Below are 15436 nucleotides of genomic sequence, written 5' to 3' on the forward strand. Positions count from 1 at the left end.
GAGTCACTTGGTGGATAATCATTAACATTACTATAAAATTATCAAGTGTTAAACAAAAAGTGTATTGTAGCAATATAGGGAAAATTATAACAATCTGTTTTCTTTGGAAAATTTGTAATCTTGATAACAACGATATCTAACAGCTATACAGATATCTAAAGCCCATATGCTCTTTGTTTGCAACCTAGGACGTGAGAATTAGAGAAGAGTTTTGCCATATCAACAATGTTCAAAAGGAAAAAAGAAATCATTTCAGAAAGTACTACATTTATAACATGTGAACCATAGTCAACTTCTCTTGCATTGACATTGTGATGCATGAATCCAACAGATGAAACATGTTGTGGCATACATTTCACAATTGTATTTTGGAAAAAGAAATGAACTGCATTATTATCTAGCAATGTTTAAGAATTATAAGGATGCCTTGTCATTTACTACGTAATTTAAAAAAGATATCTATATTAGCACAATGGGATATAAACACTGACACAATTATAAAAAGAAGCATGATGACTCATACAAAAAATATAACTAAACAAGAATAGCTCATGCAACAGTACAATGAGTATGTGAAGATATTTTTTACAGTAGAGGTCAGGCAAAATGCTTACTCTCACTCTTAGAGGGTGTAACTTGTAAGCATCTATTGTTGTTGTAGGAGAGCACTAATACAGTAGTAAATTACACCAAAATAGCAAGTATGCAATAAACAGATAAATAAAAGAGTAAGATTCAGAAATTGTTATCTTTTGGTTGAAGTGTCGGCGTGCCGACTGTCTTTAGAGAATTTATTGTCGTCTACGGTGCAGAGGCTCTCCGGCAAAATTCTCCCAAGATCCGACAACCACTCGCGTCGTCCGTAGGTGCACTCCAAGATGAACGGTGCACTCGGACTCAACCTCATATCGCGGAACCAAGCCTCAGGACACACAGAGAGAGGGAAGGAGAAGAGCAGACTGTTCGAGTGATTCTGAACGAGGAACAGAGGTGCAGTATTTATTCACTTCAAAGCAGTAAGCACTGCTTCGTCAGCGAACAAAAGCGTCGCGTGCGTCGCGCCCGGTTTATGGATATCCGACTCGAACCCTCCGAAACCACCTGATTTGGGCTTGGCCCGCGCATGCATGTAGGTCCCATTAACTTTGCTAAGCAAGGATAGAAGGGATCCATATATAAGGTCTTCCAACCTTCTTAGCTTAGTAATGTGGGACTAAATGCATTCACATATGCATTACCATAACAACCAAAACCAAGAAAAATACTTTGAATTAAACACAAAACTCAACAATCCCCCACTAATTCAAATTATTTTGGTCGAAAACAGAGACTTGTCCTGAGGCTTGGTTGCAATGAGCTTTTAGTGAAAATACCTTCCGATTTTAATTTTCACCTAAGTACACCAATCTTATTCACATAGGTTTGAAGTGAACTTAGTCTTGAACCTAAACATTTTATATGTGAAAATCAATTGGTAACAACTCATCACGGGCGACGGTTGAATCCTTCTGGGTTTGTGCATTACGACCATGCCACCGAATCTTGTTTCATAAGTGCTAAGGAGAGTTGCCTAGACCCCCCACACTGCGGCCCCACAGTTACACTTACATAGGTGAGTTCTCGAAGGATGTACTGCGAGCATCCTGTCATTAAGACCTTGAACTCATTAAGAGCTCCTAAGCTCATCCTTACTAGCAGTCAAGCATTTATCCAGGGAAGAGACTGTGAGATTACATCTCAATCAATTTGATGCTTATGGTTCACCCTTATAACTTGTTTATACCACATTGAACCTATTTCTTGGGATCTCTAATCAGATAGGTTGGGTTGCCGCTATAGATGAAACCAAGATAGGCCTCAGTCCCATTCCCTTACTGGATCTCTTGATTTTCTCAGAATCAAGTCCTTTAGTGAGTGGATCAGCAATATTGTCCTTTGAACTTACAAAGTCCAATGACACCACTCTAAGAGACACTAACTCACGAATAGACTTTAATCTTATTCGTACATGTCTCTTTTATTTCTGGTTATACTTGGAGCTTCTAATCTGAGCTATTGTTGTTTGATTATCACAGTATACTGAAATAGAAGGTATTGGTTTCATCATCAAGGGAATTTCAGAAAGAAGACCCATAAGCCAATCAGCTTCAGTTACTGTGGTATTCAAAGCACACAATTCTGCCTCAGATGTAGAACGAGTTATAATCGTCTGTTTAACAGACCTCCAAGCAACTGCACCGCCTCCAAGTATAAAGACATAATCAGTAACGCCTTTACACTCAACAGCGCCAGCTATCCAACTAGCATCACTATATCCCTCCAAGACTGCAGGGAATCTCCCATACCACAAACCCAAGGATATAGTGCCTCTTAGGTATCTGAGTACTCTATCTAATGCATCCCAATGCGTTCTGTCCGGACAGCTGGTGAACCTGCTCAATTTCGTTATAGCAAAAGAAATATCAGGTCTAGAACAATTTGCTAAATACATTAGACTACCTATTATTTGTGAGTATCTTAATTGAGACACTGCCACACCACTCTTATTCTTGTGGAGAGTTTTTAAAGGATCATAGGGTGTGACGACAGATTTAACTTGGCTATAGCCATATTTCTCTAATACTCTCCCAACATAGAGTGACTGAGAAATTGCTATTCCATCAGTTGAACGAGTCAACTTCAACCCTAAAATCATGTCAGCACAACTCATATCCTTCATATCAAACTTACCACTTAAGAGAGTCTTAGTCTCATTAATAATAGAAAGGTTAGAACTAAAAAGTAGGATATCATCTACATATAAGCATAAGATAATACAATTATCACCTTTCATTTTAGCATACACACATTTATCAGAGTCATTCATTTCAAAGCCAAACGATAGCATAACTCTATCAAATTTTTCGTGCCACTGCTTTGGGGCTTGCTTCAAACCATAAAGAGATTTGACTAACGTACAGACTTTATTCTTATTTCCAGAAACTACGTGTCCCTCAGGCTGATTCATATATATCTCTTCTTCAAAATCTCTATTAAGGAATGCCGTTTTAACATCCATTTGATGGACCTCAAGATGATATATGGATGTCAATGCTATTAACACTCGGATTGTAGTAATTCTGGTAATAGGAGAATAAGTGTCAAAATAGTCAATCCCTTCTTTCTGTTTGAATCCCTTAGCAACTAGGCGGACTTTGAATTTATCAACTGACCCATCAGGTTTTTAGTTTTCTCTTAAACACTATTTACATCCTATAGTGGTACACCCAGGAGGTAAATCTACCAACTCCCAAGTGGCATTAGAGATAATAGAGTTCATTTCACTTTTAATGACTTCTTTCCAGTGCTTAGCTTCAGGAGAAACCATAGCATCTCTATATGTCACAGGGTCACCTTCTATATTATAGGTGATAAAATCCTGGCCTAAATCCGTAGACACACGTTGCCTCTTGCTCCTTCTCGGTTCTGTATACTCACTAGATTTATCTAGTCTAGAGTAACTTGAGAAAGGTGTACCTACTACGGATAATGGGACCTCTACGGTAGCAGGCTTATCTCTAGTAGGAATACCAGATGTAGACTGAGGTGTTCTCATCTTCATAGGAAATATATCCTCAAAAAATGTAGCATCGCGAAGTTCTACAATAGTATTTGCATCTATTCCAGAAATTTTAGATTTAATAATCAGAAATCTATATGCAATACTATTTTGAGCATAACCTAAGAAGATACCATCTACGGTCTTTGGACCAAGTTTTTTCCTTTTATGTTCAGGTACTAGTACCTTTGCAAAGCACCCCCACACTTTAAGGTATTTCAAACTTGTCTTCTGGCCTTTCCAAAGCTCATATGGGCTTTAATCCCTAGACTTCATGAGGACTCTATTTAACACATGGCATGCAGTATATAGAGCCTCCCCCCACATGAAGTTGGGTAACCTAGAACTGCCTAACATGGAATTAATCATATCTTCAAGGGTTCGATTTTTTCGTTCTGCTATACCGTTGGATTGAGAACTATCTAGAGCAGTTACCTCGTGAATTATACCTGCATCTTGACAAAATTTTTGAAACAGGTTCGAGGTAAACTCTCCACCCCTATCAGACCTTAACCTCTTAATAGATTTATTTGTTTGATTCTCAGCTTTAGATTTAAAAACTATAAATTTATCTAAAGTTTCATCCTTAGTTTTCAGCAAATAATCATAACAATAATGAGAGTGATCATCAATGAAGGTAATGAAATACCGTTTATGGTCTCTCATTATTACACCGTTAAACTCACAATAGTCAGTATGAATCAATTCTAAAATATCAGAATTTCTATCAACTGATTTGAAGGATTTACGGGGTTGTTTATATTGTACACAAACTTCACATTTTTTTCTTATCATTTATAGCATGCTTAGGAATCATGTCTAAATTCATCATCCTTTTTACGGTATTAAAATTGACATGTCCTAATCTGTCATGTCATATATCATAAGACTCAATGTTGTATGAACAACCAATATCAGTAGACTTATTTAAAGTAGCATTTTCTACATTGAGTTTAAATAAACCTTCATTAAGAGGAAATTCCTTAAATATACATATTATTTTAAATATGGACAACAATACGATTATTTTCAGCGGAATTACCTATCTGTGCGTTTCACATTTGTCAAATGCGAAATTTAATTAGTTTCGCATTTGATAAATGCGAAACTAAGAAAGAATTTGTTTTAGTTTACAGATTTCGTATTAACTAAGAATTTTTTTTTTTGCTACGAAAGCAACATTGATTTCGTATTCGCTAAATACGAAAGCATTAGGTTCGCATTTGCTAAATGTGAAAGCAATAGTTTCGCATTTAGCAAATGCAAAACCAATGCTTTTGCCAAAAAAAATCTTAATGTGTTCGCATTTGCTGTTTTCTGCTCCAAGAACTATGGATTTTCTTTTTTTTTCTTTGCTAAATACAAAACCAATGCTTTTGCAGCAAACAAAAAAAAATTCTTAGTGTAAATGCTTATGCATTTGCTGCTTTCTGCACCAAGAACTAAGGATTTTCTTTTTTTTTTTGTTTGTTAAATGAGAAACCAATGCTTTTGCGGCAAACAAAAAAAATTCTTAGTGTAAATGCGAAACTAAGAAAGAATTTGTTTTAGTGTACAACTTTCGTATTAAAACTAAGAATATTTTTGTTTGCTTCGAAAGCAGTAGTTTAAAGCATTGATTTCACATTTGATAAATGCGAAGCGAAACCAATACTTTTGCAAAAAAAATCTTAGTATAAATGTTTTCGCATTTGCTGCTTTCTGCTCCAAGAACTAAGGATTTTTTTTTTGTTTGCTAAATGTTTAACCAATGCTTTTGCGGCAAACAAAAAAATTTCTTAGTGTAAATGCGAAACTAAGAAAGAATTTGTTTTAGTTTATAGCTTTCGTATTAAAACTAAGAATTTTTTTGTTTTCTTCGAAAGCAGTAGTTTAAAGCATTGATTTCACATTTGCTAAACGCGAAAGCATTAGTATTAGCAACAAGATTAGATGACATAAACAAGAATCCACCAAAAGCCAAATAGCATCCAATTCCACCAACAAAAGTATCCTGATATTAGCAACAAAAAAAAGACCATAAATCACCAACCCAAACCATCAATATCTCTACAATATCAACCAAATCTGGAAACATCAAAAAAGTCCCATCAAATTTACCACACAAAACACCATCATATTCCACTTCCAATATCATCATTATTTCCAGCAAATCATAATAAAAACAGCAACAAAAGTGCACATTCAGATAAACGCCTAAGTAAATAAGCATAAATAAAATCCACCACAAAAAATACCACAAACCACATAAGAACATTTGCGCCTCAACAACTTCCAAGAATTCCTCAGCTTCATCAATATTTGAAACCAAATTTCTTACGGAATAAAACAATCAGCAACTGCAGATAATATCAACAATCAACAACTGCACATAATATCTACAGCAACTGCACATAATATCTACAATCAGCAACTGCACATAATATTTACAATCAGCAACTACACATAATATCTACAATCAGCAACTGCACATACTTCAGATTCATCACACCAAAAAGAAATCCATATTCGGCCAACAAACCTGTACAGATAAAATACATCAAACACACTACATACGAATTTATTCTTCTAACACATTAATGCAAAATCTGCACAGATAAAATAGAAAAACTCCTGTAAACAAAAATAATCCACCAGAAACCAAACTTGTACTGCCAAATACAGCCAATCACAAGAACATAGCAATTGTCCAAAGAAAATCTACAACTTAAGAAATACACTACTACCAATTGAAACCATCCAACATAAGTTAGTCTTTTCTCATAATACACTATTGTCCAAAGAAAATTTACATTTTGCTAAGTAATAATTAGTGCCCCATCCTTAGCCTCCCATGTCTACAGCAACCAATATGTTTTACTGTTCTTTTTTGTTTGCGTAGAGCTATGGGGAGATCACCATGATGTTCAACGGTAATGTCATTTTGCTCATCCAACTCATTATCATTTACTTGCAATTGACTAGATCCACCATTGTGTGCATTATCATTGGTTATGCCAGAATCAAGTGTTTGATCAAAAAGTTGAATTGGAGTAATAGGCGATGGACAAACTGTGGGGGTCTGGGTTGGTAATGTAGTATCAGAGTGACTACCATATTAGAAATTACTTGAAGAAACTCCAAGACCAATATTTGAAAAATGAGATTGAGTAGGTTGAGTTCGGCATCTCCTACCACCTTGTCTTCCCCGCTGAACATTTCTTGGTTCTCTATGAATCTGTTGTGTAAGTGAACTTTGGTGACCAACTTGTTCAAGTACATGCGAATGCCTAATATCCAAACGTTGATGTCCTCTGGCTTGGTGCATGTAGTGGCTAGCTATGTCTCGAATTTGTGCAAAATATCCAGCATGCTTAGCATCACTGATCGCTATCAAGTCTAATGATGTGTAGAACACTCGGCACATGCCATCCATCTAAATATATACATAGATGAATTAGTTAGAATGAACATAATAAATGCGAATTAATAGGTACTACTAAAAATTTAATATAGAAAAAAATATCAAATACTCAGTAGTCTCTCCATCACCCAGAAAGCCACTAGAAGAAAATCGCTAACTCAGATTTGTAATGTATATAACTGTCCACTACCAATACCAAGACATATATTCTACAGAGACATGCATTGGATCATTCACTAACTCGCCATTTTCAACATGGTTAAGTGAATCACGCCAATGATCAATATATTGTTGATGTGTCTCTATCCAATTAGTGTTGGCTCTACCACTGCGTGTCATTTTATGCAATGCAACATTGCAGCAAAAGGCGAAACCCTCGCCCCCAAGGCCCCCACCGACCGGACCCACGGTCATTGTGAGGGAGGTAAATCGCAGCACACGAGCTAACAAGGGACGGACCAGGTGGGATACAGGGATAGGGAATTTATTCCCCCGTTGCCACTGAATTTATGCAATGCAACATGTTTATCTAACAGGCGAGGAATAGGGATCGGTTGATGCATACCAAATTGTCGTAAGACTCTGTTTGGTAAGTGAGCTTCAACAATCTCCCAACATATCAAATAGGTCACAGATTCAAACATGCTCGACCTCTTGTACAATACGAAGGCAATAATTCAAGAACATGTTCTTCATATGGTAGCCAGATAAACTGAAAAGGATAAAAAACCCATCCAGAAATAGCAAGTTTAAGAATAAACTTAAATTGTTTACACTACCTGGTTTAAACAATCTATAATATAGCAAGTTTAAGAAATAAACTTTGGGGAATGTTAATATTAAGAAGTTATTCCTTGGTAATAATATTATCAGGTGAGGAATAATATTTTCTTAAAATTATTACCAAGTGAGCTAGGTTCTTATCATAATATTAAGGGAATAGCGTATAATATGTTGTAAACATAATAACATAATAACCTGGTAATATTATTTCTCACCTGGTAATTATAGCGTATAATATGCTAATAATATTATTACCTGGTTATAACCAGGTGAGTAGGTGAGCGAGGTTTACAACATATAAGCTATAACCTGGTAATAGGTCCAATAGCTTATTTCTTTAACCAATAGCATCTATGCTCCTTATGTTATTATGTTTACAGCATATTATCTTCGATTCCTTGTAACTTTCGAATATAGTATATTATTGTTTAAAAATAAAAAACATATAGCATATTATCGTTCATTTATACCTTATTAGGTTGTAGACTGGCGAATGCATCTCGATAGGCAGGCAAAACATGCATCAGAACTCTAGTCACTCCAAACTCCACATTCCACCTTAAATAAATATGGATGGAAGGTTATTAAACTTAACGCTGCATATATAAAAAAATATAAATAAATAATTTAATCCATTGTATTGAAGTAAACGAACCTCGATCCATAAGGGCAAGTGAAATCGACTTCAACAGTGCGTCGGATGGGTTGAATGGTGGGTAACCGTTCCCAAGCCCACAGTTAAAAGAAAATAATATATATTAAAAGAATTACAATATAATACAAGATATCATTAAGCTATATTCAATTACCTGCAATAATGCTAGCGGGCCACATATCTCATTCGCCTTTGAATATGACGCTTTGCACAAACGTCTATATAAACAGGCCAAAATAGCACTCCCCCAACTCATAGAAGCACTAACAGACATATCGACCAAATTGATTAGGTGATGCATGTACACAGTGCTACCAGATAAATCAGATAACAAATTACCACCCAACAAATACAAAATATAGACTCTCGCCCGTTGAATACATGATTCATCTTATGCATTCTCAGGTAGAAGCCTGCAGATGATATCATACAAACACCTTAGTAGTATTCGATTATTTGATATGACACCATCTGGAGGAGTAAAACCCATCATAGTCTCACATATATCTATCCACTCCTCTAATGATTTGTTCATATCAGCAGCACACACAGGAGATCCCATAACTTGGAGGCCCCACAAAACCTCAACATCCTGTAGGGTAATTGTCGCCTCACCAATAGGAAAGTGAAAAGTATGAGTTTCTGGACGCCATCGCTCCACTAGAGCAGTAATAAGACCATGATCGAGTTGGATATATCCACACCGAATGACACCCTCAAACCCAGCTTCTTGTATGTGATGCATTACACGCTCTGGTATATTATCAACATGTCTCCAAAAACTACTATCACATCTTCTTACTTTAAGTGGTCATCCTTGATTTTCCCATAAAATAGATCCGAAGATCTATGCTCTTTGTGTAAGAATAACAAGTCTGGTATCAATGGACCTGAATTTAAATTATAAACTAGAGGTGATGTCATTTTAAACACCTTGCAAAATTTAAAAATTAATTAAATAGTATTTAATTTATTCACTGCAACATAAAGAACTGACATTAAACAAACAATATTCGTAACAAAAAAAAACAAATAAAGACAAAAGTACAATGTCTTATATCACAGCAACACTATAAAATAGAGTATAAATAAAGTTGTACAAGGTTTCAAATCCCAAATAACATAAATGTATTTGACTTACTGAGATACAATACAAAATACTAATTCCCATCACATGGTATTCACTTATTGAGATACATTATATTAAAAAAAACATCAACTATCAACTTCATTATCAACCCTGAGGTGTGTATTTTGACAATTTCTCTTGTTGTGGCCAGTTTGGTGGCATCTTCCACATCTACGAGGTTCATCAGGGTGCCTCAGATCCATCTCATTTTGTATTCGACTTTCACGTCTCCGACCCGGCCCATGATTGATCAATATTGAGTAATCTGCTTGAATCTCCCAACCTGGATTTGTCCAATAATCCTTATGATGAATAGGATAAAACTTGCCAGAATATTGTGCCATGTAAGTCTTTGTGGTGTGAACTTCGTCCACAAGGTCAATAGCATTATCCCCTCTATGTCGGCAAACAGCAATTGCATGTGAACATGGAAATCTATGCATCTGCCACTTTCCACATGTGCAATCTTTTTCATAGTAAGGAACCGTGTGTACATGACCACCTTTACCATTCAATTGTCTTGTTGTTACAATCTTGTACACTCCATCTGTATAGTTAAACTCATCAATGTGATGTCCTTGTGCATGTCTTTCAGCCTCCATGAATTTGCTCCAATGATGTGGCAAGAGGGTTGTATTACAATGATGGACTACCTGTTTATACCTTTGAAAAAGTTTAACAGTTCTATGAAATGACAGATCAATACATGCCTTAATTGGCAACAATCTAGCCCCTCGCAAAACATTGTTCAAACTCTCAGAAGTGTTTGTTGTGAGACATCCCCATCGATGGTTACCATCGTAAGCAAGACTCCACTGCCTTATGCCAATATCTCTCAAATACTGCCATGCCGCTGGATCAAGTGCCATAATCTGTCTCTTAAATCTGTTGAATTCCCGTCTTGGAGTAGTACTGTCAATAGCCCAACAATAATGTTTCAAAGTGATATTCTTAAACTTTGTCATGAAATTACTTCGAACATGTCGAAGGCAAAATCTATGATATGCAATTGGTTCCTTCCATTCCTCTAAATTTGACATAGCATGAATAATACCATGGTGTCTATCAGAAATAACACATAATTGTTTACCTTGTGCCACATAATACCTAAATTGTTCAAAAAACCAACACCAACTAGCCATAGTCTCCTCATCTACTATAGCATAAGCAACAGGTAATATATGATTGTTTGCATCCTTAGAAACAGCTATAAGCATCTTTCCCTTATAAGCCCCTCGCAAATGTGTACCATTAACACTGATAACCGACCTACACATATAGAATGCATCAATTGCTAGTCCAAATGCCCAAAATATATATTTGAAGACTTTCACATTTTCAGTGCTACTTGGGTGATGATGCCACTTAACAATAGTATTGGGATTAGAATGCTCTAAGGCTGCAATATACAAAGGTAGCTCAGCGAAATTACTTTCCCAATTTCCATAAACAATCTCTATGGCTTTTCTCCTCCCATGTCATGCCTTCTTGTATGAAACATCAACATGCAATGAATGTTTAATATCTGTCTGGACATTTTTTACAGGATATTCAGGGTTCACCTCAATTTGATGGATAATGTGAGACGCAATAATAGCTGAAGTCAAATTTCTATTATTATTGCCACTGATGGAGCCAAGATAATTGTGCATATTCACCCATCGAGTGATTTGCCACATCTTATATGTCTTCTTATGAACTGCACGAATACACCAAAGACACGATGACCTGTAATTCTCAGGCCCACTGTTAGAATCTATGTCTGACGGCACCACTTTGCATTTTGCAACCCATGTATTGATTCTTCTTTCAACTACCTTAAACTCCCGATTCTGACTGATAGACCATAATGTCACGACTTTCCGCAATTGAGACTTGCTGTCAAATAACATTCCTAGCCGAATTTGATTTTTTGATTCACTCCAAATACCAATATGAACATTATCTTCTCGATCAACATTGTCATCGTCATTTTCCTCCCCTATATCATTCATGAAGTGCATCACCCTTTCATCATATGGTGGAATCTCACCACGATTAAGATGAGTATCACAATCACCATCATCAGGAGAGTCATCATCCATAGGAATGCTCAAAATGTCCCCACCATCTTCAAAAGATTGAGAATGAAAAGATTCACTGCTCCGTGCCTCATCATCCAACTACACCTCCGGTGGCAATGGAAAAGGAATCATGGTATCATGCATTGGGGATTCTACATGAGGAAGCTCAACAAAATCTTGAGATGGTAACGGAGGACCCATATTGATGTTTTCACCTACAGTCATCTGAATTGTAGGTTCAGATATCAAACTTGGTACATAATTCAATTCAACAGATCTATTAGAAGATCAAACATGAGACATTGGTCCCATAAAGTTATTAAGAAGCACAACCATGCTCGCGTGTTCAGTTGGCAATAATGCTTCCTGTTGGATCAAACTTTGCGGAATTTCTTCCATCTCAATATAGATGTCAGCCCAAAAATCTGTAACTGTCTGGGTCAAATAGAATAAAATTTGTAATGACTTATCATTCGTAATAAGGGTGGATCTGGATTTCCCATTTTGTTCATAATCCAAGATGATATTCAGCTTAAAATGTTTTCTATCCACACCAACTTGTTGACAAATCTCATCTACCAGCTCGTTGTTGTTGGTGCAACCTTAGGTCAAAGTTGACCTGGTTGACCAGACTCGAGTTGACTTGACTCGAGTTATGTTTTGATGTTTGACGAGTTATGTTTGACGATGTTTGACGTGAATAGAAAAGTTGTATCTTGATGTTTGACAAGGATACAAGCTTGGGAGATTGTGGGTGCAACTCGTGGTCAAGGTTGACCTGGTTGACCCGAGGTGAGTTGACTTGACTCGAAAAAGTCCAAGCAGGGAGCTTGGCACGGGAGAAAGTCCAAGTATGGAGACTTGGCACGGAGAAGTCCAAGTATGGAAGCTTGGCACATGGAAAGACGGAGAGGGCTCGGTAGCTCGTTCTCCGGACTGTGGTCAGAGAGGGCTCGGTAGCTCGTTCTCTGGACCGAATGTGGAAAGTCCTGGTGAGTGAAGCCAGGTGAAAATCCTAGCGAGTGAAGCTAGGTGAAAGTGAAAGTCCTGGTGAGTGAAGCCAGGCAGTTAGAAAGTCCTGGTGAGTGAAGCCAGGCAGTTGGAAAAGTCCTGGTGAGTGAAGCCAGGCAGTTGAGAAGTCCTGGTGAGTGAAGCCAGACAGATTGGAAATCCTGGTGAGTGAAGCCAGGTGAAAACCCTAGTGAGTGAAGCTAGGTGAAAGTCCTGGTGAGTGAAGCCGGGCAAGGGAAAATCCAGATGGATCAAAGGTGATCGGACATCTGGTGATGGGAAGTCCAAGTAGGTCATAGGAGTGACCGGATACTTGGTACGGAGAGAAAAGTCTAAGTGGGTCAAAGGGATTGACCGGACACTTAGCGGGGAGTCCTAGCAGGTCAAGGGAGTGACTGGATGCTAGGTGCAATGTACCAACAGGTCAAGATTGACCGGATGTTGGTTTGGACTTGGTTTGGGCGAAAACCATGAGCTGGATCTATCTGGTGATCGATCCGATGTCATGAATATTCGATCGGTGCGGTGACCGATCTATCGATAGCATCTTGTGTGATAACTGATCCGTCGGTGACCGATCGAGTCGATCGAAGCCGAGCAGGGCGGGCGCAGAGGATGATCGGTGGGGACCGATCAGCCTAGCTGATCGGTCCCGGCATCGATCAAAGTTCCTGATCGATCGTGGACCGATCAAGAGTTCCCGATCGGTCCACGATCGAGCACTGCTGACGCAACGGCTAGATTTCTTCAGTGTTTCTCCGCGGTATAAAAGGAGGTGAGAGCTTCTACACTTCTTCCTTCTTTTTCTTCCTTGGATTGAAGCTTCTGCTTCTGTGCTCTGAGCTTTGTTGAGCTCGCTTAGCAAGCTTCGCGTGAGCTTCCAGTCGTCGATCAGCTGCTGCGTTTGGGTTGTGAAGTTGCTGCTTCATCGCCTCCGATCGACAGAGAAGGCAAGTGAGTGTTGCATTCATAGTGTTGTTTGTATTTGCTTCTTGCTTTCCTTGTACTCCTTTCTTGTTGTTACAAGTATTGTGGCGAGGTTTCTCCACCCACAAGGAGCATTTATTAGCCGGTTTTCCGGGGACTCATCCACCGACGGATTGATAGGCTTCGTCCACCTTACGGACACGCCGAGGAGTAGGAGTTTATCTCCGAACCTCGTTACATCGGTGTGTTTGAGGTTTGTCTTCTTTCCCTTTCGTTTCTGTGTTTATTTTCCGCTGCGCTAACACGTTTTGTAGAAAGAAACGACGATTTGGGGTCGGCTATTCACACCCCCTCTCTAGCCTCCGTACGAAGGATCCTAACAAGTGGTATCAAAGCGAGGTTGCTCTTCGTCGGATTAACACCCGGGGGAGCACAAGCTAGAGAATGGATCGACTCGGAGAAGACATCACGTTTCCACCATTCTACGAGTGCTGCGACTTCGCGTATTGGAAGGTAAGAATGAGGTATTTTCTTATGGCTAACCTTGAAAAATGGAGTTGTGTTCAATTAGGTTTCAAGTCTCCGATGGACAAGAAAGGAGAAACCCTAGAGAAGAAGGAGTGGACCAAGAAGCAAATCCACCAATCAACCATCAATGATGAGGTAACGAAAATCATTGAATTTTCTTTACCTAATGACATTTTGTGTAGAATAGGTGGTTACAACAACGCCAAGGAGTTGTGGAATAACTTGGCCAAGTTTCATGAGGAGAGCTCCACTTCAAGCCATGAAGAGGAGTCAAGTGAGCCAAGTAGCTCACATCATGGAGGGAGCGAATTAGAAGTTGAGAGTCACTCAACGTCTAAGGAAGAAGAGGAGGAGGTCTCTTCTTCAAGATCGGAGCAAGAAGAAGCATCTACCTCCGGAAGGGATGAGGAAGAGAGCCTTCATCCATCCTCAACCCTAGGTAACTCAAGCATCGTAATTTCAAATAAGTTACATATAATATGCTTTGAGTGTAGGGAATTTGGGCACTACAAGAGTAAGTGTCCAAGGAGGATTAGGAAGACTCCACCGGCACCAAAGGTCAAGGGAGCCGGAGTCCCGACACGCAAAGGCAAGGGGCACGTGGTATGCTTCCAATGCAAGCGAAGGGGACATTATCGGAGTCAATGTCCAAGGGGGAGGCAACCTCACAAGGACAAGGGATGCACATCGATAGGGGGAGCTAAGGCAAACCCTAAGGTACCTTTTAAGGCACACTATTGCAATTCAAATATGAAACATGCTAGTAGTTTTATTGCTATTGCAAATAATGATGAGCATGTTAACAATAGAAAACCATATGTGTGCTTAGGTGCTAAACATGTTAGCTTAGATAAGGATAATACTAGAAATGTCAACCCTAGGATTAACTCATCTAAGGCTAAGGAGAACCTAGGTAGAAACCCCAAGACAACTAGACATATGCCTAGGAACACCTCAAGAAAGAATGATAAATTAAAATTTGAGGTTTTAGAGAAAGAAAATCAAGTCTTGAGGTCAAGACTTGACACTCTAGAAAAGACCCTAAAGAATTTAGAGAAGTCAACTCTAGGGTCTAAGGGTCAAATTTCAAAGCCCAAGGACAAGAAAGGTTTGGGTCACAAACCTAAGTCCCAAATGGTCAAGCCCACCTATCATAATGTTCCATTCGATTATGGAACAGAACCTAGGGCTAGGAAGACCAACACCAAGGTCACAAGGGGAGTCACCCCTAGAGTTGATCTTGATGAGTCCCAAATGGCCAAGGTTTTAAAGCCTAAGAGGGTCATTAGGAGGGTTGCTAGGGAAGTTATCCCTAGTGAATATTTAGTGAACCCAATGA

At 38.4% G+C, this 15436-nt stretch overlaps 1 protein-coding gene across 1 annotated transcript; it reads right to left on the bottom strand.

The window, feature by feature from the left end:
* Positions 1–9654: 9654 nt before the first annotated feature.
* Positions 9655–11652, bottom strand: LOC121992813. The gene is made up of 2 exons (XM_042547401.1): positions 11053–11652; positions 9655–10932 (listed from the first exon to the last, which is right to left on the bottom strand). The coding sequence occupies exons 1-2, from the start codon at positions 11650–11652 to the stop codon at positions 9655–9657; spliced, it is 1878 nt and encodes a 625-aa protein (XP_042403335.1).
* Positions 11653–15436: the final 3784 nt, after the last annotated feature.

The sequence above is a fragment of the Zingiber officinale genome, chromosome 1B, assembly GCF_018446385.1.
Source record: "Zingiber officinale cultivar Zhangliang chromosome 1B, Zo_v1.1, whole genome shotgun sequence".
In the NCBI taxonomy this organism is placed as follows: domain Eukaryota; kingdom Viridiplantae; phylum Streptophyta; class Magnoliopsida; order Zingiberales; family Zingiberaceae; genus Zingiber; species Zingiber officinale.